Source organism: Macaca thibetana, chromosome 2, assembly GCF_024542745.1.
Source record: "Macaca thibetana thibetana isolate TM-01 chromosome 2, ASM2454274v1, whole genome shotgun sequence".
Lineage (NCBI taxonomy): Eukaryota > Metazoa > Chordata > Mammalia > Primates > Cercopithecidae > Macaca > Macaca thibetana.
Genome location: NC_065579.1, coordinates 32,332,936 through 32,360,744, shown reverse-complemented (window position 1 = coordinate 32,360,744; position 27,809 = coordinate 32,332,936). Strand labels below are relative to the sequence as shown.

Below are 27,809 nucleotides of genomic sequence, written 5' to 3'. Positions count from 1 at the left end.
AGAGAAGTGGGAACTACTTTGAAAAAGACATGACAGCCACTAGCTCCCAGCCACAGAATCTTGGGAATGTTACTTTACCTATGAGTTCCTATCCCTGCAACAAAAATGAAAGACTAGACAAGTTGGCTTCAAAGGTTCTTCTGTTACCTTCTACAAATCTTCAGCATACACATAAACTCCAACCTTTGCTATGACAACACCTGCCACAGACAACATCTGTTGTGTAAGATAACTAAATAGCAATTTTCTTAAATTGTTTTGATGGTTCTGTCACTAAAGAATTCTCTTGATTAAATGTTAATAAACTACTAAAAAGCATGTTTTCTAAATTCTGCCTTCCTTTGCTATTTACTCTACTTCTGGTACTTCTGGAAGAACAATAACATATCTCTGTCTTCACATATTTTTTCCTCTCACAATAATAGAACATACTTTTCCTGTTGTGTTAGAAGAGTTGGCAGTGTTCTCCTTGGTCACCCCAGGTTGACGGTGCACAAGTAGTATCTACTAAATACATTTCTAAACTTAAGAAAGTTATAAAAGGAGGCAAAATTAGACAAAAATGAGAAAGAAAAACAGTTTTGTATGCTTTTACTATGCAAAAATGCAAGTTCTTTAATAACTGGGGGGTGGGGGGAGGTGGACAGAAGGAGAGAAAAATCACTGAATGCCACCTACCTCACCATGTCCACTGAAAGCTGCATGATGTAAAGCAGTCCTCCCTGCTCGATCAGATACGTTTACATTACTCAGAAGAGGTACCAAAGCTTCAGCACACTTTACAGCTTTATTAGCAGCAGCTATATGTAAAGGGGTTTGCCAATTTTTGTCTCGAGCATTAACATCTGCAGAATGCTTCAAAAGTACCTGAACTGCTTCCTAAAACATATGAAGATAAAAGTTATAAAAGACAAATGAGTAAGAGTTTCAGAAGTTATTTCTATATATAGTGTGCATGTGTTTGTGTATAAATATATATGTGCATAAATCTACATTTTTTGTGTATTGTGTATAAATCTACATATGAAGAAAATAAAAAAGCTCTCATAGAACTCACTATAAACAAGTAGGAATTTACCCAAGGAAACAAAACATTTTGAATGTAAAGGCGATACTCAGAGTACTCAGAGCCATATAAGATGCATCAAGATCAAATATTCCCTTTCCCTACCCTACCATTAAATGCATAAACATTCCTATCAAAATATGCAAGAAGAAATACTAACAACTATTATTCAAAAAAATTCATTTCTTATATCTTATTCTTATAGGTAACAAGATACAATTTATACTTTGAATAAATAGTTTTTTGGTTTTAAGAGACAGGATCTCACTCTGTTGCCCAGGCTGGAGTGCAGTAGAGCAATCATAGCTCACTGTAACTTCAAATTCCTTGGCTTAAGTGATCCTCCCACCTTAGCTTCCTGAGTAGCTAGGACTACAGGTACATGCCACCACGCCTGGCTAATTTTTTATTTTTTTTGTAGAGACAAGGTCTTGCTATGTTGCCCAGGCTGGTCTCAAACTCCTCAAGTGATCCTCCCGCCTGGGCCTCCCGAAATGCTGGGATTACAAACGTGAGCCAGTTGTAGAGCCACGCCTGGCTCTTTGAACAATTTTAAGTAATATATTTATTACTTTACATTGCATATATAAAAATTAAAAACATACTCAATGTATTATACAGGCTATATTTTACAAAATGAAAAATCACTAGGATCGATTTCATGGAGGAAAAAAAAAAAAGACACAACATATACGAAGTTGTTTTTGCAGTGCTGCTGAGAGAGAAAGTTAAGGCAATTTAAGAGTCTACTGTCCAAAGGATTTATCTCCCAGAAGCGCATGGAAAACCTCACAACACTACCTCTCTAAATTGGACTCATGGCAGAATTCCAAGGAATTCAGTAGGCCTTAACATTAACCAATATAATCAGAACTAAACTCAGCAAAATTTTTCTCCTTTCAGTGATAATCCTACTTTTTGGTAAATGAATGCCAAACTACATATGAAAATGAAAACGACCAAAACCAAAACAGAATATGGGTTCTCATGTCAATTCTATTATTTACAAGGCATACTATTCAAGTCCTATAAAACTAACCCTAAATGTTCTTATCTGCAAAGAAGATGGGGGTGGGGGAAATAACATCTGCTACCACTCTTTTCAAGTATGCTATAAAGCACAATAAACTAATGTACATGAAAAGTGTTAGAAAGTGAAAATAGCTATAAATATACAGAGCATCCAGGAAGACTGAACAAAATACTATTAGCCATGAATCACCCATACCATTTTAGGCCTCTGAAATAAAAAGTAGTCGGAACTGTTTGAAACATGGGAAATCGCACCAGTACTTAATAGGGTTGGCAAAAGACTGAAGAGATGCCCAGTTATCTATCAAATTGCGAAGGAAGTCAGCCAGCTAATCAAAGATATATGGAGGCCTATCACTCTACAATTCCACAACAGTGATTTATCCAAAAGAAATTTTTAAAAAGTCCATCCAAGGATGCTCATAGCAGTTTTATTCCTAACCACCAAAAACCAGATATGCAAATGTTCATGAATAGAAAAATGGATAAACAAATAGTATATCTGTACTATAATATTCCTCAGCAATGAAAATGAACCAATAATGCATGAAACATGGATAAATCTCAAAAACGTTGAACAAGAGAAGTCGTGACACAAGAATACATATTGTATGATTCCATTTTTATAAAGTTCTAGAATTACGGAAATTATGCTGAGAGAAATCAGAACACCGGTTGCCTCTGGGGACAGGGAAGACTGAATGAAAAGGGACATGAGGGGACTTGCCAGGTAACAGAAATCTTCTACATCTTGACTGGGATAAAGGTTACACAAGTGTATACATTTGGCAAAACTTAAGGGTGCATTTTAATTGTAAGTTATATTTCAATTTAAAAAGGAATATGGAAAGAAGAATAGATATAGAACACTCACAAAATTATGGAAAACAAGGTATAAACACTATCAAGATTCCTGATCCTCACCTCTGAGAAGAGTACACTGTGACTTGGGGGATCTAAAACTAACACTATATTGGGAAATGTTAGTAGGCATGTTAGTGGATATAACAAATAATTTAAAATAAAATGAATAATTTGTAATTGGATAAACTGGGCAAACAAAGAATACTAGAGATGTCAGCCTTGCCTTATTCACTCCCATTCTGGAATTCACAATACAAACATTAAAGCTTCTGGAAAGTTTGGGAATACTTATGTTCCATTAGTAAAAACAGGAAAATCAATTCTACATTTTTGTTTCATTAAAAAGCAGTAACAAATCTGGTTCATAGTAGGTGAGTGGAGGTAAGTGGGCACCTAAATAAGGCAATAAACATAGCAATTAAGACACTACAGTATCAAGACAGATCAAGGTGTGAACCCTGAGCCCATTATTTCCTACTCAGAGTAATACATGTCAGATCACAATAGCAGTGGTCTTTGAAAAATCAGAGAAAACTGAAGAAAATCCCTAAAGGCTAGAGACATTAAAAAAGAAGAGGTGAATTTCTAGAACTACAAATCAAAGAGCCTGATTTCACACCCTAGGATAATTCTACATCATATTATCAGTGTATCATCATAAGCACATAGAAAATAATATTGGGATAACCAAAGGCACAGATGATTTTATTAACAAAAAATATTATCATAGTAATCTAAATTCTAAATTTTCACAGTATGCGTAAGAAATGCTGCTTGTGTGTCTCGATTTTTTAAAAAGTAAACATTCCATGACATTAATTCAAACGAATTATGAAATACAGGATAATGACTGAAGGTTAAACAACTGTACTCAGAGAGTATTTATTATTACCTTGGGGTCAGTATAAAAGAGGCTTCACAGTACCAGTTTTCCCCTTTGGTTTTATCTTTTTTAGCATTTCTTACCATTGATTTGAAGGAAAGTACAGGAAAAACAAGCGCTTAACATATTTGCAAATAAACACAAAGCTTGGAGAGACCACACAATATCTCATGTGATAATAGAATTTAAACTCAGTTATCTTGATAGACCTAAAATGTAATTCCTGATTAGGTTAAAATGTAAGTTGTATGCTCTCCAGTAGTGTGATTTGGCTTTTTTCACACACACACACACACACACACACACACCCCCACCCACCCAAAAACAAACAAAAACCCAACTCCTAATACTCGGATATCCATTTATTCAGAAAAATCCGCAGCATTTACACAGAGCTGAACTACATGCTACTCTTAAAGAATGACAGTCAGAAATCATAGTAGTAGAGACAGACTGAGACAGCCAGCTAGTAGGAGGTAGTGTGGAAACTATGTCACTGAAGGAGAGTTGGGGTGTCTGGGATATTTAACCTGAAGCAGTCTCTCTTAACATAGGTTCAGTGAGATAATTAAGCCCTTAAGGTAGTACTGTATGTGCTAAATTAAGTTCTCTCCTATGCATCTATCACTGTGCTAGCTATTCTGTCCTTACGAGAATTTAGAAAACAGTCACTCCAATCAGCTTGCACAGGATTTAGTTCTCCCATGGTATCTCAAAAATATAAACCAAAAGCCATCAGTGAAAAACCCATCTCTCTGTGGCCATAGCTATATTTTCTGTTAAATGTAATAAACATAGCTACTTTTGCTCTCAGGACTTAAATGAAAATAAGTAACGATAGTGAAAGTGATACTCTTGACACTATTGAATAAGTTTTCTGACAGTTTCACTAGTTAGGAGACTTTATTTTCAAAAGAAAAATGATACTCAGTGTTTACAGAAGTTGTATCTTTTCGGAATGGCCACATTTTATAGCTGTTTCTCATAATCCTGCAAAAGAGTATCAATACTACATAGCCTTGTAATTTTTAGTTCTCTTTCTTTTTTTTAGATGGAGTTTCACGTTTGTCACCCAGGCTGGAGCACAATGGCGCGATCCTGGCTCACCTCCACGTCTGCCTCCCAGGTTCAAGCAATCCTCCTCAGCCTCCAGAGTAGCTGGAACTACAGGCACGCACCACCAAACCTGGCTTTTTTTTTTTTTAACCTGTATTTTTCATAGAGATGGGGTTTCACCATGTCAGCCAGGATGGTCTTGAACTCCTGACCTCAGGTGATCTGCCCACCTCAGCCTCCCTAACTGCTGGGATTCCAGGCGTGAGCCATCGTGCCTGGCCAATACCATATTTTCTTTATCAGGTCGTTGATTGATGCGTATTTGGGTTGGTTCCGTATTTTTACAATTGCAAATTGTGCTGCTATAAACATGTGTGCACCAGTATCTTTTTCTTATAATGACTTCTTTTTCTCTGGATAGACACCTAAGTAGTGGGACTGCTGGATCAAATGGTAGATTTAGTTCTTTAAGGAATTTCCACACTGTTTTCCATAGTGGTTGTACTAGTTTACATTTCCACTGACAGTGAAAAAGTGTTCCCTTTTCACTGCATCCACACCAACATCTATTATTTTTTGATTTTTTTTGACTATGGCCATTCTTACAGGAGTAAGGTGGTATCGCTTTGTGGTTTTGATTTACATTTCCCTGATAATTAGTGATGTTATTTTTCCATGTTTGTTGGCACTCTGTACATCTTCTTTTGACAATTGTCTATTCATGTCCTTAGCCCACTTTTTGATGGGATTCTTTATTTTCTTGCTGATTTGAGTTCCTTGTAGATTCTGGATATTACTCCTTTGTTAGGTGTATAGATTGCAAGGATTTTCTCCTACTCTGTGAGTTGTTAATGCTGCTGATTGTTTTCTTTCTTTTTTATTTTATTTTATTTATTTATTTTTTTGAGATGGAGTCTTGCTCTATCGCCCAGGCTGGAGTGCAGTGGCACAATCTCGGCTCACCACAATCTCCACCTCCCGGATTCAAGTCATTCTCCTGCCTCAGCCTCCCAAGTAGCTGGGATTACAGGCGCGTGCAACCACGCCTGGCTAATTTTTGTATTTTGAGTAGAGATGGGGTTTCACCATGTTGGCCAGGCTGGTCTTGAACTCCTGACTTTAAGTGAAATCTGCCCACCTCCCAAAGTGCTGGGATTACAGGCATGAGCCACCACGCCCAGCTTTTGCTGACTGTTTTCTTTTGCTGTGCAGAAGCTTTTCAGTTTAATTAAGTCCCATCTATTTATCTTTGTTCTTGTTGCATTTGCTTTTGAATTCTTGGTCATGAAGTCTTTGCCTAAGCCAATTGTCTAGAAGGGTTTTTCTGATGTTATTTTCTAGAATCTCTATGGTTTCAGATCTTAGACTTAAGTCTTTGATCCTCCTTGAGTTGATTTTTGTATAAGGTGAGAAATGACGATACAGTGTCATTCTTCTACATGTGGCTTGCCAATTATCCCAGCACCATTTGTTGAACAGGGTGTCCTTTCCCCACTGTTTTTGTTTGCTTTGTCAAAGATCAGTTGGTTTTAAGTATCTGGCCTTATTTCTGGGTTCTATTTCTGTTCCATTGCTTTATATGCCTATTTTTATACCAGTACTATGCTGTTTTGGTGACTATGGCCTTGTAGTATAGTTTGAAGTCAGGTAATGTGATGCCTCCAGAATTTTTCTTTTTGCTTAGTCTTGCTTTGGCTCTGCAGGTTCCTTTTTGGTTCCATATAAATTTCAGAATTTTTTTTCTAATTCTGTTAAGAATGATGGCGGTATTTTGATGAGAATTGCACTGAATTTGTAGATTGCTTTTGGCAGTATGGTCATTTTTGCACCATTGATTCTACCCATCCATGAGCATGGGATGTGTTTCTAATTATGTCGTCTATGACTTCTTTCATCTGTGTTTTGTAGCTTTCCTTGTAGAGGTCTTTCACCTCCTTGGTTAGGTACACTCCTAGCTATTTTACTGTTCTTCTGCAGCTATTGTGAAAGGGAATGAGTTCTTGATTTGATGCTCAACTTGGTCGCTGTTAGTGTATAGCAGAACTACTGATTTGTGTACATTAATTTTGTATCCTGAAACTTTGCTAAATCCATTTACCAGTTCTAGGAGCTTTTTGAATGAGTCTTTAGGGTTTTCTTTTTTTTTTTTTTTTTTTTGAGGCGGAGTCTCGCTCTGTAGCCCGGGCTGGAGTGCAGTGGCCAGATCTCAGCTCACTGCAAGCTCCGCCTCCCAGGTTTACGCCATTCTCCTGCCTCAGCCTCCCGAGTAGCTGGGACTACAGGCGCCCGCCACCTCGCCCGGCTAGTTTTTTGTATTTTTTAGTAGAGAAGGGGTTTCACGGTGTTCGCCAGGATGGTCTCGATCTCCTGACCTCGTGATCCACCCGTCTCGGCCTCCCAAAGTGCTAGGATTACAGGCTTGAGCCACCGCGCCTGGCCGTCTTTAGGGTTTTCTAAGCATGCGATCATATCATCAGCAAACAGTGACAGTCTGACTTCCTCTTTACTGATTTGGATGCCCTTTAATTCTTTCTCATGTCTGATGTCTCAGGCTAGAACTTCCAGTACTATTTTGAATAGAAGTGGTGAAAGTGGGCATCCTTGTCTTGTTCTAGTTCTCAGGGGGAATGCTTTCAAGTTTTCCCATTCAGTAAAATGTTGGATGTGGGTTTGTCATATATAGCTTCTATTACCTTAAGGTGTATCCCTTCTATGCTGATGTTGCTGAGAGTTTTAATCATAAAAGGATGCTGGATTTTGTCAAATGCTTTTTCTGCATCTATTGAGGTGTTCATGTGATATTTGTTTTTAATTCTGTTTATGTGGTGTATTACATTTACTGACTTAGGTATGTTAATAACACCATCCATGCACCCCTGGTATGAAACCCACCTGATCATGGTGGATCATCTCTTTGATATGCTGTTGGATTTGGTTTGCTCATATTTTGTTGAGGACTTTTGCACCTATGCTCATCAGGGATATTGGTCTGTAGTTTTCGTTGTTACGTCCTTCCCTGGTTTTGGTATGAGGGTGACACTGGCTTCAGAAAACGATTTAGGAAGGATTGCCTCTTTTGGAATAGCATCAATAGGACTGGTACCAATTCGTCCTTGAATGTTTGATAGAATTCAGCTGTGAATCTATCATGGACTTTTTATTTGTTGGCAATTTAAAAATTATAATTTTAATCTTGCTGCTTGTTATTGGTCTGTTCAAAGATTCTATATCTTCCTACTTTAATCTAGGAAGGTTGGATATTTCCAGGAACTTATCCATCTCCTCTAGGTTTTCTAGTTTATGCGTGTAAAGGTGTTCATATTAGCTTTGGATAATCTTTTGTATTTCTGTACTATCATTTGTAATATCTCCCATTTCATTTCTAATTGAGCATATATGGTCTCTTCTTGATGAATCTTGTTAATGGTCTATCAATGTTATTTATTTTTTCAAAGAACCAGTTTTTTGTTTCATTTATCTTTCTAGTTTTTTTTTAAAATTTTGGTTTCAATTTCATTTAGTTCTGCTCTGATGTTTATGATTTCTTTTCTTCTGCTGGGTTTGGGTTTGGATGGTTCTTGTTTCTCCAGTTCCATGAGGTATGGCCTTAGATTGTCTATTTGTGCTCTTTCAGACTTTCTGATGTAGACATTTAATGCTATGAACTTTCCTCTTAGCACTACTTTTGCTGTATCCCAGAGGTTTTGATAGGTTGTGCCACTATTATCATTCAGTTCAAAGAATTTTTCAATTTCTATCTTGATTTCCTTGTTGACCCAATGATCATTCAGGAGCAGGTTATTTAATTTCCATGTCTGCATGGTTTTGTGGCTTCCTTTTGGAGTTCATTTCCAATTTTATTCCACTGTGGTCTGAGAAAGTACTTGATATATGTTAGGTTTTATTAAATTTACTGAGACTTGTTGAGCAGCCTATCATATGGTCTATATTGGAGAACATTTCATGTGCTGATGAATAGAATGCATATTCTGCAGTTGTTCAGTAGACTATTCTGTAAATATCTGTCAAGTCCATTTGTTATAGGGTATAGTTTAGGTCCATTGTTTCTTTGTTGACTGTCTGTTTTGATGATCAGTCTAGTGATGTCAGTGGAGTATTAAAGTCCCCCACTATTATTGTGTTGCTATCTCATTTCTTAGGTCTAGTAGTCACTGTTTTACAAATTTGGGAGCTCCAGTGTTAGGAGCATATATATTTAGAACTGAGATATTTTCCTGTTGGACTAGTCCTTTTATCATTATATAATGGCCCTCTTTGTTTTTTCTAACTGCTATTGCTTTAAGGTTTGTTTTGTCTGATATAAAAATAGTGATCCCTGCTCACTTTTGGTGTCCATTTGCATAGAATATCTTTTTCTACTCCTTTACCTAAAGTTTCTGTGAGTCCTTACGTGTTAGGTGAGTCTACTGAAGACAGCAGAAACTTGGTTGGTGAATTCTTATCCATTCTTCCATTCTGTATCCTTTAAGTGGAGCATTTAGGCCATTTACATTTAATGTTAGTATTGAGATGTGAGGCACTATTTTATTCCTCATGCTATTTGTTGCCTGAATACCTTTTTTTTTTCTTTTTAAACTGTATTATTGTTACACAGGTCTTGTAAGATTTGTGGTTTAAGGAGGTTATATTTTGGAGTATTTCAAGAATTTCTTTCAAGATTTAGAGCTCCTTTTAGCAGTTCTTGTAGTGCTGGCTTGGTGGTGGTGAATTCTCTCAGAATTTATATGTCTGGAAAATACTGTATATCCTCCTTCATTTATGAAGCTTAGTTTCACTGGATACAAAATTCTTGGCTGATAATTGCTTTAAGGAGGCTAAAAATAGAACCCCAATCCCTTCTAGCTTTGTAGGGTTTCACTAAGAAATCTGCTGTTAATCTGATATGTGTTTCCTTTATAGGCTACCTAATGCTTTTGCCTCATAGCTCTGAAGATTCTTTCCTTCATCTTGACTTTAGATAAAGTGATGATTATGTGCCTAGGTGATAATCTTTTTGTGATGTGCCAGGTGTTCTTTAAGCTTCTTGTATTTGTATGTCCAGATCTCTTGCAAGGCTGGGAAAGTTTTCCTCAATTATTCCCTCAAATATAGTTTCTAAACTTTAAGATTTCTCTTCTTCCTCAGGAACACCAACTATTCTCAGGTTTGGAAATTTAACACAGTCCCAAACTTCTTGGAGGCTTTGTTCATTTAAAAAGAATTTTTTTTCTTTGTCTTTGATGGATTGGGTTAATTTCAAAAGCCTTGTCTTCAAGCGCTAAAGTTCTTCTGTTTGTTTGATTCTATTGCTGAGACTTTCCAGTGCATTTTGCATTTCTCTAAGTGTGTCCTTGATTTCTAGAAGTTGTGATTGTTTTTACCTATTTCACTAAAGAATTTTCCTTTCATATTCTATCTCACGTTTTTAATTTAAGTTGGACTTCACCTTTCTCTGGTGCCTCCTTAATTAGCTTAACAATCAACCTTCTGACTTCTTTTTCTGGCAATTCATAGATTTTGTCTTGGTTTGCCATCCATTGCTGGTAAGCTGGTATATTTTGGGGGTGTTAAATAACCTTGTTTTGTCATATTACCAGAATTGTTTTTCTGGTTCTTTCTCACTTGGGTGGACTATGTCAGAGGGAAGATCTGGGATTCAAGGACTACTGTTTAAATTACTTTGTCCCACAGGGTGTTCCCTTGATGTGGTGTTAGCCCACTTCCCGTAGGAATGGGGACTGCTGAGAGCCAAACTGTAGTGATTGTTTTTGCTCTTCTGGGTCTAGTCACCCACTGGAGCTACTAGGCTTCGGGCTGGTACTGGGGAATGTCTGTAAGGAGTCCTGTGATGTGATCTGTCTTCAGGTCCCACAGCTGTGGATACTAGCGCCTGCTCCAGTGGAGGTAGCAGGGGAATGAAGTAGACTCTGAGGGTTCTTGGTTGTGTTTCTGTTTAGTGATTTGTCTTGTAATTTTTTGATTGAAGAGTAGAATTAAGAAACTTACTAGGATTATTTGCTTTCTAACCTACAACTTGCCCTTAAATTCAGGCTGAGCACATAGTTTTTAAAAATTAGGAATTAAGTCTCTGGCAGAATTTGCTGTCTTCCTCTAATGTTAATTTTTCTTTAGTAATTTTTGGTCTGTTTTACAATTTCTGCAAATATATAAATTGTATCTTCTTACCACTTAATCTCTTAAAAATCCATTATTTTTATAGCCACAATCCCAAGAGTCTTAATACAAATTGTGTAGGTATGGCTAACATTAATCTTTTCGGATAACAGTAATGTTTATCTTAACTGCTTTTATTTAAAGAAACATCTTTATGGAGGTTTAACCACAAAATTAATAACATTACAATGGAATTTCAGAATTCAAAGTATTTTGGCTAATATATCTTAGTTTTTATAATTCCTAGACTTGTCCAACATCGCGCAGCTGAAAAGTTTCACGTAATAACTGAAGCCAGTGTCTCCAAATCTAAGTTCCATAAGTTCATAAGCTATAGCACATCAAGGACCCAGTTCAGAGTTAGGTTGCGTGTTCAGTTGCACCCACTGTCCCCTCCCTTCTTCTCCTAACTAGGAGGCTACAGCTAATAGATTGTCTCTGTTAACTACAGGGTTTGTAATCCTTCCCATTCACATTTCACCTTTATGTCTCCTCACTTGCCCAGCTCTTGCTCTGGGTTCAAGATGTAGCTCACAATGAGGAATACAGAAAAGGACAAAGAGACAGAAGCTCTGTAGTTTGTCCTCAGGCGCTAGTTAGAGTTCCCTTTCCTCCTCCCAAACTACATAGTCCCCAGTAGCTACACTTAGGAGTTCCTTTCTTAACCTCACAATTTGAATAACTAAAGAAATACTAGATGAACATAAACTTATACTATCACATACTTTTGTATTTTAAATTATTTTTTAAGCTTTGCAACAAGCTACAACTACTGTAAAGTATGTAAAAGAGGTGCTTTGGACACAATGCATTTTAGAAAAGCACTGAATACACATTATAAAGTAAAATAAGAGAAAAAAAACAAAAACAAAAACAAAGAAGATCCAGGTTTTGTCCCATCTTAACAGCTGAGTAGTTTTTCATGAATCATTAACTATATAGTTTCCTCAAGACATCTATCCCACAAAGATGTCCTCAGGACTAAAAGATATGAAAAATATAAAAATATCTTGCAAATAGTGAACATTTTCTAAAAATGTCAGTTATCTTGACAAGCAAACAATATACAGGGCTGTAAACAAGAAGGAACTGTTCTTCCTTGTAATCCCTCTCAAACATTTTAAAGTTATATATTTATACCTGGTAAAATATGCAATCAAGTAATGGTTTTGAAGTTAATTTCAGTGTTTAGCTAAGTAACATTTCAATTAATTATTATACATTGATGAGATTATTTCTCGATCACAATCAGTGTAAGTTTTGTAACAGACTATTGTAAACAGGTAGAGAAAAACCCTGAGGAAGGTTATGTAGGACAGAAAAATGATCTCTCTTGTAGAAGAGACAGAGATAGGGTTTTCTATTCTCTGCTATTTCAGACTGCAAGAGGCCTTATCAACAAAAGAAATGAAACAATTAACTTGTTTTGTACAAATTCTAAAGTAAAATGACCAGTTGAGGTATCTCAGTAGCTTTTCTTTCTTTTGAAAACATAGAATTTGCAGATGGATTCACAGGTATGCCTATTTAATGTTTTCATATACAATATATTTACTAAGAGAAATTTCATACCTCACTACAAGATGCAACTGCTCTGTGTAAAGGTGTCAACCATTTGCTGTCTTTGGCATTAACTCTAGCTCCTGCAACAAGAAGAAAAAAATAAATTGAAATATTGTACATAAAATATTTTTAATAAATCTCCTGAAATAGTAGTTATATATAATCCAAATTGGATAAATGACAATTGAAAAATAACTTTATTTTTTATACTTTCTGCTGATAAAATTACCCTTAGAATATAAAACAAAATTAGCCTTTTAAATTGATATAATTATCCAATAAAGTCTTAGTTTTTTTGTTTAAAACAAAATAAACATCATTTTATATATACGTTAGAAAAGCCACCTTTATACAGAGCGTATTCAAGGTAAAAATCAGACCCGATTTTAGAATGCATGTTAAAAAAACCAAATAAATAAATGAATATACGAATATACTTAGAGATAAAATGTAGACTATTTTAAAGTATTCATTACATTTCTTTACTAATGAATATACCATGCCATAAGGCAAGATAGTTCAAAATAGTTCTTCAGCCATGATTAAAAACACATTAGTACTGTAAAGTTATTGTATAAGATAGAAACAATGGTTATAGACTTAGAAAAATAATTGAGAAAGAAATGAACCAACTCATGTCTTTCTAGGTTATACCTAAAGTTTAAGAAAGAAATTTTCTTAAACAAATCCATTTTGTACAGTTGTTTAAAAATCATTAAGTCAGTGGACAAAAATTAACCTTAATAGAATGCAAACACATTTTAAGAAAAAAAAATTTACATTATTTGAGGACAGAATAATTTATCTCCCATATTAAATCCACTGATTTAGTATTCAAATCCTAATCAAATAAAAGCAGCACATGCATGTAGGATAATTCTACTAATATATCTAAGTAGAGAAGAAACAGCCCTGGTTCTTGGAAGTATAGAACTGGCTGATAGATCCTATCCTATAAGCAATCCTAGATTTATATCCCAAATCCTAAATCACTCATTTCTAAATGATGAAATACAGGTACAGAAAACAGCCCAACATCAGAGTCAACTATAACAGAAACAAAGCTTCACACTTCCTAATGCTTACATTATTTCTAGGTTTTGAGTGTGAGGAGTCAGGGAATAATCAAGTGCAGTGACTTCAAGTAACGTCTTCAATTTACTAGCTCCGGGTCCCTAAGTAGTTGTGTGATCCCTCTGAACCCAAGTTTCTTCATCTATATAACAGATTTAATAGTACTTTGTTACAAAAATTAACATATAATAAATGTACCTAGTACATAATAGCAAATATGTTAGAGGTAGACGTTAAAGCCTTGAAAATGAGAGAAAATAAAATGAAAGAGAGGTGTTAAGAAACATCCACAAATGTAGTAGTTGAGATGCTGAGAGTAGCTGAGTTCTTTGTGGGCAGTGACAGTGAGGACACAAAGAATCAAGGGCCAATTAGAGAGCTTTGAACAATGCTCAGAGTTAGGCTATGGGAGAAGGAAAGGAAGACAGTAAATAAAGAACCAGCCAGACAGCATGACATACCCATGTAATAAACATTTGGGTAACTATCTGCCAGGCACTGTGGGACCCAAGATGGTTACAACACAAACTGCCTAATCCCAGTAATGCCAACATTTGTTTTGGGTATAAGACGGAATGTAGAAAGTACACACATTTGAAATGTTTGCCAGCTGGAAGCTGGACCCCTAGAGATAGTGAAGGAGTGACACAGAAGCTAGTGTCCTTGGTTTTCCCACTTATCTGCTTAGGACTTCAACGGTTCTCTTTAAGCACTGTGCCTCTTTCTACAGGTTTATATTTATGTGCATATGCTATCTATACACAGTAGAACGGAAAGCTCTGGCAGTAAGGCCCAGATGGTATCAACCCAGACACCCAGTACAGACGGTATCCTGAATTAACAAAGGCAAAGAAGAAACGAGGTCTCACGAAGGATGTTGAGAAGTCTGATTCAAAGTATTAATTAGCAGAAGATAGAAGGGCATGGGGCTCATGACTGTAATCCTAGCACTTTTGGGAGGCTGAGGTGGGCAGATTCCTTAAAGTCAGGAGTTCAAGACCAGCCTGGCCAACATGGTGAAACCCTGTCTCTATTAAAAATACAAAAATTAGCCAGATGTGGTGGCCCATGCACACCCGTAATCCTAGCTACTTGGGAAGCTGAGGTAGGAATCACTTGAACCCGGGAGGAAGAGGTTGCAGTGAGCTGAGAATGAGCCACGTACTCTAGCGGGCAAGACAGTGAGACACCGTCTCAAAAAACGGAAGGTGGCTGGCACAAAAAACTGAGGAGACTCTATTTGCTAACAAAGATCTGAAAACAAAAAGTAAAAAAGCAGTAATTGTATGACTAATACGCTTTACTTTTATGTAGAAAAAGGAAGAGATAATTATTTTTATCTTATCACACAATGGCCCCCCCTTGTTTCACTTTTCACAGCTTGTTACCCAATCAACCATGGCCTGAAAATATTAAATGGAAAATTCCAGAAATAAATAATTCATAAATTTTAAATTTCTCACTGTTCCGAGTAACATGATGAAATATGGCACCATCCTGCTCCATCCACCCAAGATATGAATCATCCCTTTGTCCATCGTATCTTGCATATGCTATCCACCCATTCCTTATGGGACCCTCTCGATTATCAGATTGACTATCATGGTATCACAATGCTTGGGTTCAAGTAACACTTACATTACTTAATAATGGCCCCAAGGTGCAAGAGTAGTGATGCTGGAAATTTGAGTATGCCAAAAGAAACAGTAAAATACTTCCTTTTATGAAAAGGTGTAAGTTCTCAATAAAAAACAAATCATGCTGAGGTTGCTAAGATCTACAGTAAGAACAAATCTTCTACCTGAAATTCTGAAGAGGGAAAAAGAAACCTGTGCATAGTATATAGGGTTCAGTACTATCTGAGGTTTCAGGCATCTACTTGGGGGTCTTGGAACATACCTCTTCAAAAGGGGGAATTACTGCATTTACTTAATATGCACAAAGAAACTGTACAGGAATGCTAAGATATTAATAAGAGGGGGTGCTTATATGTTTGTGTTGGTGATGGGGGGCACATTGAAAACTGGGCATATGGCAGGTACTAGGGTAGTAATGCAACTTTACTCTATATTGTATCTTTAAATATGTATATATTGGCCGGGTACAGTGGCTCACGCCTGTAATCCCAGTACTTTGGGAGGTCGAGGTGGGTGAATCTCTGACCTGAGGTCAGGAGTTCAAGACCAGTCTGGCCAACATGGTGAAACCCTGTCTCTACTAAAATTACCAAAAAAAATTAGCTCAGCATGGTGGTGGGCAACTGTAATCCAAGCTACTTGGGAGGGTGAGGCAGGAGAATCGTTTGAACCCAGGAGGTGGAGGTTGCAGTGAGCCTAGACGGTGCCATTGCACTCCAGCTTGGTCAAAAAGAGGGAAACTATGTCTCCAAAAAAAGAAAAAAGAAAAAAAAAAGAGCATATATTTACTAATTTTTAAGCAAAAGTGAATATTACCTATTCAAAAAATTAGATATATTTAAGAGAGAAGAAAAGGAATCATCACAGAAAACATTCCAAGAATTTGGTCGGTTTCAGGTGCAAAGAAAAAAAATAGAAAAGTAATTAGGAATAGGGTGAAGATAGATTTTTCTTTCTTTTGGATATGGGTTATTAAATATACAACTGCATGAAGATTTAATGGTGTATTTGGGAGACTAAAGTAAAAAATGCTGCTGGTCTTATTGTGTCATTTTAAGTTACAATAATTAGTCTTTCTCTTTATTTGTAATAAAATTCATTTATCAAAACACATAATTACAAAAAAGAATCTCCAATGGCTAACTGAGGATTTATCATACTGCTACCTGTTACTGATTAAAAATGTGGCTTCTTTTGATTCCAAAGATATGTTTGTCTTCAGAAATACCAGCACAGTGGGATCATACTTTTTCTCAGAAGACAGTTATCTAATCGTTTATTAAATCATGAGGCCGGGCGCAGTGGCTCATGCCTGTAATCCCAGCACTCTGGGAGGCCAAGACGGGAGGATCACCTGAGGTTGGGAGTTCCAGACCAGCCTAACCAACATGGAGAAACCCCGTCTCTACTAAAAATACAAAATTAGCCGGGTGTGGTGATGCACATCTGTAATCCCAACTACTCGGGAGGCTGAGACAAGAATTGCTTGAACCCAGGAGGCAGAGACTGCAGTGAGCCAAGATCGTGCCATTGCACTCCAGCCTGGGCAACAAGAGCAAAACTCCGTCTCAAAAAGAAAAAAACAAAAAAAAATCATGCATTTCTTCTAAGAGCCTAATCAAATGTTTTTAATTCCTTGGAAAATAAAGGTCAACTATGAGAAATCAGGGCCATATCTGAGGGCACCAATGAAACAATATTTCCCCAGCCACATTAGTTAACTAATATGTGGTTTATAATATAAACAGATAAATATGACACAGTAATGCACACTACAAGAGCAGCAGTTGGCTGTGTTCCTGTAAAATGAAAAATAGTATAAAAGCAACAAACATAGCAGCACACTTCAGATAGTTCAGATTCCCAGAGCTCATGTCAGTGGGCTGTATAAAGGTAAACAGTTCTGTTCCACACAGAACACTCCAAAGTTATCTATATATTCATATATACATTAAACGACAAATTCATTCTAGAAACGGAAAAGATGTTTTCAGAATATAGTTAACTAGTTCAATAGCTAGTTGGAGTATTAAACACCAGCCACAACAGCTAACGATGAGGATGGAGAGGCAAGGGAAGTAGGGAGAAATCACACCCACTTAAAACAAAAAACAGTCTTTGTAGAGAGAAATAAAACCAAATGTTGTTAACAGCCTCTGGTGGCATAATCACATGCCCTCTACATGGCAGAAGATAGTATTTGTGGTTTATAAGGATGACCTTAGGTAACCAAGAGAAGATTAATTTCTTATTTCCTACTCATTAAGACAAAAAAGAATATAAAATAGCAGTCCCATGTCATTTGTTGAAGTTAGGTTACTGGCAGAGCCTGTGGTGCGAAAAAGCACTGCTAAGAAACAAAAGACAATACACATAGCAATTTAAGAAAGATATCATCAGTGAGTACTATAAACCAGTATTTAGAGAAAACCTGCGTGCCAGAAACACATCTCATTAAATTCAAAATGGTTATGTCCAACTGTATAATCAATATTTTCTTTACAAGTCTTTCCTTGTCCCCCACAAATCCACGTATACCAACTGAACTTTCCCTTAAGATAAATAAGCAGCCAGAGCCTATACTCACACATATATCTGAATTCAGATTCACCTTTCTAGAGTAGAGATGTGATTGAGTTTCTGATATTATATATGCAATAAATAACACAAACAACTAAAAATCAACTGCAGGATCATACCAGTTACATTATGTGGAAAAACCCAGCTAATCAGTTTCCTCTCACCCAATCTTTTCACGTAATATTTCGCCCATATAAAAGTGCACTCTGAAACAATAGTTTTGTAAAAGAAAAGGTTACCTAAGATAAAACAAATTCAAAAACAAAAACCTGATTTACTTACTTTCATTAGTCTAGGGCTCTAGACAGCAATGCAGTTGAAGAGAGGTCTGACCTTGTGAAGACACAGTCAAGGGTTAGTGGAAGGAACACTGGAGCCGGAGAGAGATGTGATCTCATAATGGCTGTGTAAGTTGGCTATGTGACCTGGAATTATTTCTTGGGGCCTGGGTCTTCATTTTGCAAATCATAATCCCTGCCTCCTACGCTGTGTGTCTGGTGAGGTGAGGGGAAGGTGGATATGAATATATATGGATGGGAGCGGGTTTAAACAACAAAGGGCACTCTTTCTGCAGAGTTCTACAGTCAGCAACTCCATTAGGAGTATCCCATTTGACTCTAAATTTCATCCTGCAAGATAACTGATTGACTTATTTTCTCCTAATCTAACTGGTCACTAAGTTCTTCCAATTCTTTGATTTTTGAACCTCAATTACAGCTGACCCTTAAACAACACTGGTTCGAACTGCATGAGTCCACTTATATGTAGATTTTCTTCAATCTCTGCAACCCAAGACAGCAAACCCTCCACTTCCTCCTCACCTTATTCAATGTGAAGATGACCAGGATGAAGATGTTTATGATGATCTGCTTCCATTCAATACATAGTATGTATTCTCTTTATGATTTCCTTAGTATTTTCATTTTATTGCTTATTTTATTGTAAGAATACAGTATATAATACATATAACATATAAAATATGTGTTAACTGTTTATGTTATTAGTAAGGCTTTTGGTCAACATTAGGCTATTAGTAGTTTTTAGGGAGCCAAAGGTTATATTCAAAGTTCCTATTGTGTTGGGGTTGGGGGAATTAGTGCCCCTAACTTCCACATTGTTCAAGGGTCAACTGTACCTGTAAAATAAAGAATTGTGCTAAATCATCCTTATGATCCATTTCCAGTTATAACATTCTATCCTATTTTGGAATATTCAGAATAAATTATTTCTTACTTATTAAACCTTGTCAAATGGTCTGAATGTTTGCATTCCCCTCAAATTTATGTTAAAATCCCAACCCCAATGTCATGGCATTAGGAGGCGAGGTCCTTTGTGAGGTAATTAAGTCATGAGGGCAGTGGATGGGATTAATGCTCTTATAAAAGCGGCCCAAGAGCGCTCCCTCACCCTTTCCACCATATGAGGTTATACTAAAAAGACTGCTGGCTATGAATAAGAAGTGGGTCCTCACCAGATACCAAATCTTCTGCCATCACAATCTTCTCCGGCCTCAGAACGGAGAAAAATTTGTAAGTCACTCAGTCTGTGATGTTCTGTTATGGTAGCCCGAAAGGACTAAGACACCTCACTCTACTTTAACATTAACTAGATGAGGTAGTATCTTTATAATCTATGTTAGAGGTCTTCAAACTACCACCCACCAGCTGCAAGCCACCTAATTTGTAAAGTTTTACTGGAACAGAGCCACATCTGTTCAATTCACAGTTGAATAGTTGCGAGAGTCTGTATGGCCTGTAAATAGTATCTCGCCCTTTACAGAAAACGTTAGCCAACCTCTGATCTAGGCTAAGAACTTGATAGTAGGTACTATTAAAGTTACTGCTAACTTCATACATGTTTGTAATAATTATAAATAGTCTCACAAATCATTTTCCAAAACTTCTATTTGCAGAGAATTGTTTTCTTCTCTGCTCCTAAACCACAGAGGAGATAGTCCATAACCAGTGAGCTGGGCCAGAAGCCAAGTACTTTTATCCCTCCTCTTCCCAAAGTGGAAATAATGCTTTTCTTTGGCTGCCTAACAGTGCAGTGGCAAAAGGTTCAGATTCTGTTTTCAGGCTCAGAGTAGAATGAGCAAAAACCAATGACATTTCCACTTTTCCAACTATAATGCTGAAAAAGATAGCTGCTACATTGTATTTTTTAAGAGTGTTGTGGATACCAGCTATTGTGGGTTTGTTCAACTCCTAACCCCTGGCAACTCAGAATATGACTTTAATTGGAGACAGAATCTTTACAGAGGTAATTAAAATGAGATCATTAGGGTGGGCCCTAATACAGTATGACTGGAGTCCTTACAAGAAGAAATCTGGAAACAGACATGGACAGAGGGAAAATAAAGGGAGAAAACAGCCATTTTACAAGCCAGAGAGAGATACCCTGAAGAGATCCTTCCCTCATAGCCTTCCAAAGGAACCAATCCTGACAGCACCTTGATCTCAGACTTGTAGCCTCCAGAACTTTGAGTGAATAAATTTCTGCTGTTTAAGCCACCCAGTTTGGAGTACTTTATTACAGCAGCCTCAGCAAACTAATGCACCAGCACTGAAGTAAAAAGAAGAGACACATACTTCAGGTTTCATTCTTAATGCCAGAAACATCAGAATGGTGTTTTCCATTAAGGAGAGTATTTTTTATAAAAGGCCAATCGAATGAATTTTTGACAAATGCCTTCCACAATGCAGTCATTTAAGGACTTAACACGTACTGCAGGCAGTCTGAGGTCTGAGGTACTGCTAACCATATAGTGTTGAATGCAAGCATTAAGTGAATAAGCTCCCAAACAAAATATCTATACCTCAGTGGCCAGAAAACAGTCTTTAAAAGTTCTTCAATAAAAGTGACTTCACATGCAAATTTACTAAAAGCTAAATAGGTGGTCGGGGGAGGAGGGTGGGCATTATGGTGGGAGGAAAAGAGGAAGATTCTGATTATGGCAGGATTAAGAACACGGATTCTGTAGTCAAATTGCCTGGATCTGAATTCTGGCTCTAGCTTTTACTAGCACAAAACTTTGAAAGTTTAAAAGCTAAATTGCCTTAGTTTCCTTATAATAATACCTTCACAAATTTAGGATAAAATGAGATTAATGAAATGGCTAAAGTTAACAGTATTTAAAACGTAATAAGCACTCACTGTTTGCTATTACTTCACCCTATTCCATAATAACTATAACATTAATTCCAGTGGACTCTAGTATTACCATAGATTCTATGGATGTATTCACTTGCTTGATTACAGGTACCATGCCAAAAATTATACCTCATCCACAAATCTTAAGAGTTGTATCACGCACAAATATTTGGTTTCCAAAGAATTTAATTCTGGACTGCAAGTTAAAGAGAGTGAGTAGTTTTACTCTAAAGCAAGTCACCAAAATATTAAAGAGAAGGGGAAGAGATACCATGTTCAATACAGTAAGGAAACAGTTACAACCACAAATCAAACTATGAATTATTTCTATCAATAACAGTGAAATATGTATCAAACGGTAGGACACTGAGTTAAGTGAAGCTTCTTCAGATCTTGGGAAGGTTACCAAGTCCTCTAAAAAGTCATGTTTGCATGTGTGTCTCATTTGTTCCTTTCTCTCTGCTGTGTCCTAAAATCCCTAAAAATCTTTCAGACGATCTAGAGCTGTTTGGGTAATTCACAGGAAAATCCCCTATAAAACTCTTAACCTCATGCTGCATAAGAACAAAAGTGGGGCAGTGCTAAACAAGAGACCAAGAAGGCATCTTCAATAATTTTTCACCCAGCTGGAGATGAGGGAGAGTAACAGCCAATCACCAGCAGATTACTACCTAAGAAACCACTGATCTAAGAAGCTGCTGAGCCAGCCCAACTACCTCTGGTACATCAACAAAAAAAGGAAACTAAATGATGAGAATGTATGGACACACAGAGGAACACAACACACACCGGGGCCTATCAGAGGGTGGACGATGAGAGGAAAGAGGGTTCAGGAAAAAAATCACTGACGGGAACTAGGCTTAATATATGGATGATGAAATCATCTGTACAACAAACCCACATAAGTTTACCTATATAACACACCTGCGCATGTACTCCTGAACTTAAAATTTGGTTTGAGAGTTATTTGAAGAAACAAACCTAACAGATAGATGCTCACTTTTTGCCCCTTCCTTTCTGTTCTGCAAAGAGGCATATTCCTCAAAGATATGTAAGAATCTGAAAGTATCCAGCACAGGACTAGTACAAAAATATATAGAGTAGAGTAAACTAGGAGAAATACAGTTGGAAAAAACCATCCCAGAAAATAAGAGGATGAATTCATGAGCTACTCTATATACTCAACTTCACTGAATTTAAGTTCTGAAGAGGAGACCTCAAAGAAAAGTTACAAGAAAGAAGAGATAAGACAATGTAAAGGGATGAGAGCTAGCTGAGTTTGGGGGAAAAAAAGGAGAACTATTAAAAACAAAAACCTAGAAATAACAAAAAGTAGGATAAACATGACTTAAAATGGTCAAGACTTTGAAGCCAAAGCCAGAGAATGAATCTTTAAAAACAGAAGTCAGAGCATGTTATTCTACTCCAAACAGAACTCTTCATTGGTTTTCCACATCACTTAGAGGGCCAAGGCAACACAAAAGAGTGAAACAAACTGGAGAAAATATAAATGTCCTTATTTTCTAATTTTTTATCACAAGTCAGACATAATAAAAACCTGAAATATGAACACAGAAGGAAATGACTCTGTAAAATAATCTCAATCTTTGTATTTTTTTTACGTTAGAGAAATATATTTAGAGAATATAGAACTCTTGTTATGGATATCAAAGTAGTTTTTAAAATACAAAATTACAGTAACTGACTCTATTGTATGTTCTTATGAAAGCATATGACTTTTATATAAGGCAATCTTACATGAATTTTATACAAAGAAGCATTATTTCATATTGCTTAATTTACTTCTTTAAGATTATACCTACCTGCTATTACAATGTGGTGTTGGTAATTAACATGAAGTGTAAACACCTACACTAAATTTTCATTACTATGAACAAATTAGCCTATATTTCTCTTCATGTATTTTTTCCTCATCTTTACCTAAAGAATTGATCAGATCAAATATCTATTTCAATTCTAATTTATAACTCAACGTATCATAATTCATTAAAAGGCTGTTTGATGAATCTAGAATTTAAAATTAGGGTTATGGATATCAGTCAGTTTAACTTGCGCCTCAGCAACCATGGCATTCAAACCAAATTTACCCAGAACTCCTGGAGCATCTATACAGAACCTTTTAAGTCTATAAACTATATATTGTCTGAAGACTATTCTTCTGATACTTATTCTGAACTAAAATTTGGATACAATTAGTCTTTTACTACCCTGCTATTCTGGAAATCTATTTCCAATATAAAACTAAGAATTCATTGGTTAGCTTATACTTGACTTCTAAAATGTGTAGTATATCTTCTATAAAACTGTCCTAATCAACTTTTAATTTAAAGAGTTAATAGAAATTTAAAATGGATATAACATGAACGAACTGAAGAAATATCCACCAACCAAAATTTCTTCCTGATCAGGTTTCTGGTTCAGATTTCAAAATCTCTCCTGGGCTGGGTGCAGTGGCTCATGCCTGTAATCCCAGCACTTTGGGAGGCCGAGGTGGGTGGATCACCTGAGGTCATGAGTTCGACACCAGTCTGGTCAACATGGTGAAATCCCATCTCTACTAAAAATACAAAAATTAGTTGGGCCTGGGGGTGAATGTCTGTAATCCCAGCTACTTGGGAGGCTGAGGCAGGAAAATCATTTGAACCTGGTAGGTGGAGGTTGCAGTGAGCCCAGATGGCGCCACTGCCCTCCAGCCTGGGCAACAGAGCAAGACTCTGTCTCAAAAAAAAAAAGAGAATCTCTCCTGGTTCCTTACTCATTTATGTAAAAGGATATTTTTTATAAAAGGCTATGGCAGTTATCCTCTATAGTGTCAACTTTTATAAGTTAAATACACATCCCGATTAACACTTATCTTCTTGTTAGAGCTCTGTTATCCATAAATTACAGGAGCCCTTACTATTTGCTCAGGGGAGCAAATACCTACCCTGTTCAGGAAGGTACTTACATCATATAAAGCTTTAATAGCTGTTTCTTGATTGTAGAATTTAAAACATATAAATACACTTCTCCAGAGTACATAGAGTCTATTTTTTTTTTCAACCTTTGTCTTTCTAGATTGTGGAAATAAATTCTTTATCATTTCAGAATGTAATAATGGACTTCAAAACTGATAGGGGAGAATTTTTAAGAAATCATATCTAAAAGTCACAGAGAAGATAATTCCTGATACCAACGAATTTATTTACTTGGCAGAACCAAAAAAATGAAGGAAAAAATAGAAATGCTGCTTAAAAAAGTAACAGCCATAATTTTGAATACTATATGCCAGGGACTTCCTAGGTATCTTAATGACATAATTTCATTTGCTTCTTCAAACCTATAAAATTTATAGTATTCCCATTTTTTTAGATGAGGAATTGAGGCTCAGAGAGCAAATAAACTTCAAAAGATCATGGAGGTGGTAAGAGGTAAGGCCAGGACTGCATCCAAATCTGTCTGGCAAAAGAGCTTGTGCCATTCACACTACCTGTAGTGTCTCTCATGGCAACACAAAGCCTGATTTATTTCTTTATTCTTTTTTTTGTTTATAAGTAGAAAGCTGAGGTTCTAGTTCAATGGAAATCTAGCCTTGGATTTTACTCCAGCTAATTTTACTCCAAACCCAAGTAAGTTTTTGTTTTAGTTTTCCTAAATTAGAGCCTAACTGATAAGTCTAAACAGAAAAAAGTCTAAGATCTTGAGTTGCACTCATAGACAAATCATTCGCCTTCTTTCCCTTTCCACTTACCTGACACCCTTCAACCCTTAACTTGTACCCATCCCCATCTCTCCCATTCTCATTTCCATTAAAGACTTGAGAAACAGGGCAAAATGTAAACAAATTTCTGAAAAAGAGACACAGTCTAAACTTATATTGCTATAATCACCATCCCAGGCACTTTAAATAAATATGCCAGGAAGGCAAAGTAGACTAACTGCCTGCCTTCTTGGAGTTTACATTCTGGAGGAGATAAAATGACAGTAAACAAGTAATTTAAAAAGGATGTCAGATAACAATAAGCACAAGGAAAAAAGATAACAGGAGAGGGGGATTAGGTGGTAGTGGCAGTAACCAAGGAAAATCTTGTTGATGAGGTGATATCTGAGCAAGGACATGAAAAGGTTCAGGGTGTTAAGTGGCTGAGGAAGGTTTAAGGCTAAGGAAACAGCAGCACAAAGAACCAGAGGTAGAAGGCGGCCAGTGGGGTTAGAGCAGAGCAAATAAAAAGAGAGTAGTAGAAATTCAAGTCAGAAGAAATCTGAGGTGGGGAGATAATGTACAGCTCTAAGGCCAATGTAAAAACTTAACTTTTTTATTGAGAACTGAGAACAATTAAATTCATCTAAAATTGTATTTTTCCTTTGAAAAATAGCTACATGAGCTATATTACCTCTTTAAACTGATAAAACATTTAAAGTATTTTCACTTTTTATGTGAAGAGTGCCTCACACTTATAATCTCAGCACTTTGGGAGGCTGAGGCAGGCAAATCACCTGAGACCAAGAGTTCAAGACCAGCCTAGCCAACATGGTGAAACCCCATCTCTACTAAAAATACAAAAATTAGCCGGGCCTGGTGGCGCACACCTGTAGTCCCAGCTACTCAGGAGGCTGAGGCAGGAGAATCCCTTGAACCTGGGAGGTTGTAGTGAGCTGAGATCATGCCACTGCACTCCAGCCTGGGCGACTCAGCGAGACTCTGTCTCAAAGAAAAATTTAAAAAGTATTCTTTCAAAGGTAAGTTCAAATAGCTTTTTATACAAGTACCATGGTTAATTTCACACATGATTTGTACTTGGATTATTCAGAAGAAACTAAGCATTCTTTCAAATGCTTATTTCAAAGCTGACATCTATATACTATCATGCTCATGATAAGACTCATTTGACTATCATACTTACAGAAACCAGGAAGTCAACCTTCTACAAGTAACTAAAAATACTTTTTGCAAACATTTACTTTTAAAAGGAAGGGATTAAGTCAACTTTGAGCATTTGAAAAGTTTCTCCTAGGTGTAAAAATAAAAAATGAAAAAAAAAAAAAAAAAAAAAAAACCAAACCCTTCATGTGGAATCATATAAAATAATCTTTATGACAAAACAAAAATTATCAGAATTCTGTTGTTAAAATAAAAAATGCAGCAGTAGACTTCTTATGCAAAGTCCTAAACTGTTTCTTAGATGATATTTGTGTAGAAAATTCCATAAACTTGTGTTCCATTAATTTATATTATTAAAAGAAGTAATTTTTTTCAACCTCCTCAGTTCTTTCCTTGAGTAAATTTTAGCTGAAAATTAATAAGGAACAGGCATCTTCAGGGAAGTACGTCAGCAGTGAAATTATTCATAAACTAACAAAATATTAGCCAGGTCCACGTTTAACCATATTTAATTTTATATGATCATGAAATCTGTTATAGAAATAAGGTATTTTTAAAAAATCAGATGGATTCTTAAATTTTTATGAATTTGTAATGGCAAAACTCTGGGTTATTATTTAATGAAATCTTCACACAAAATTTCACCCTCTGAGCCCTCCTTTCCACAAACTATCAAAGGAATACTACTACTTATCCAATTTCATTATGCATGTATGTACGTAATTTGGCAACACAAGCTCAAATTAATGACACATATCCTTTGCCAATAAATATCATTACAATCATCTGGCTATAACAAGAGTATTTCTAAACTCTGTCTGCTTGCCTTTTTTGGAACTGTAGGTAGTCTGACCACAATAGGAGCTATTCTATCATAGACAGTTCTAGTATTACTTCATATTGTAAAGACTTAAATGGTTTAGAAAAAATAATAAAGGAGTGTAATTGACTAAAAGTATTTTACAGGCCCTCAAGTAGGGTTAGATAAAAGCTATTTAAACACAGAAATCTTGCTGGCATTGCCTTCAAAATATACCTCCTATCAGACTATTTCTTACTGTCTCCACCGTTGTATTTGGTATAAACCACCATTACCTCCACCTAGGAGAACTGCAACCATCTCCTATAATTCTGTGCTCAATGAGGCCTACTATAACTGCTCCATATAATACCCTATATAGGCCGGGCATGGTGGCTCACTCCTGTAATCCCAGCACTTTGGGAGGCCGAGGCAGGCAGATCACGAGGTCAGGAGATAGAGACCATCCTAGCCAACAAGGTGAAACCCCGTCTCTACTAAAAAAACAAAAATTAGCTGGGTATGGAGGCACGTGCCTGTAATCCCAGCTACTTGGGAGGCTGAGGCAGGATAATCACTTGAACCAGGGAGTTGGAGGTTGCAGTGAGCTGAGATCATGCCACTACACTCCAGCCTGGCAACAGAGCGAGACTCCATCTCAAAAAACAAAAATAAACAAACAAACAAACAAACAAAAACAACCAAAAAAACCCTTACATACAATGCTTATCCCACCTTGATTATCCTGATCTACTTTTTCATTTTTTCAAAGCACTTATCATTTAATATACTATAAAATTCACTTGTATTTATTGCTTGTTTTCCTTATCAGAGTATAAGCTACAAGAGGGCAGCAATCTTTGTTTTGTTCTTTAATGTACTCTAAGCACCCAGAAGAAGATATGTGATCAGTATTTATAGAATGAATACAAAAATAAGTTTCAGCTGATAAAACAAATATGAACAACCAGGTCATGCAGTAAATAGTCAATTATGACTGAGAAACATTAAGAATAACAAAAATATACATAATGTGTTCTTATTAC

General features: G+C 36.4%; 1 protein-coding gene across 12 annotated transcripts in view; it reads right to left on the bottom strand.

Moving 5' to 3' along the window:
• Positions 1–27,809, bottom strand: part of ANKRD28 (ankyrin repeat domain 28) — a 189,975-nt gene that overhangs the window by 68,900 nt on the left and 93,266 nt on the right. For 6 of the 12 annotated variants that reach the window (XR_007722763.1, XM_050777511.1, XM_050777502.1 and 3 more), the window contains 2 exons: positions 12,648–12,718; positions 679–879 (listed from right to left, as the gene is read on the bottom strand). Coding sequence is in view for 9 of the 12 variants with exons in the window: in XM_050777511.1 (XP_050633468.1) it covers positions 679–879; positions 12,648–12,718 (272 nt within the window). In the remaining 3 variants the exon portion in view is untranslated. Of the gene's footprint in view, positions 1–678; positions 880–12,647; positions 12,719–13,724; positions 16,068–18,211; positions 18,469–27,809 lie in introns of those variants that run through there. The other 6 variants (XM_050777533.1, XM_050777523.1, XM_050777530.1 and 3 more) reach the window with 3 other exon arrangements.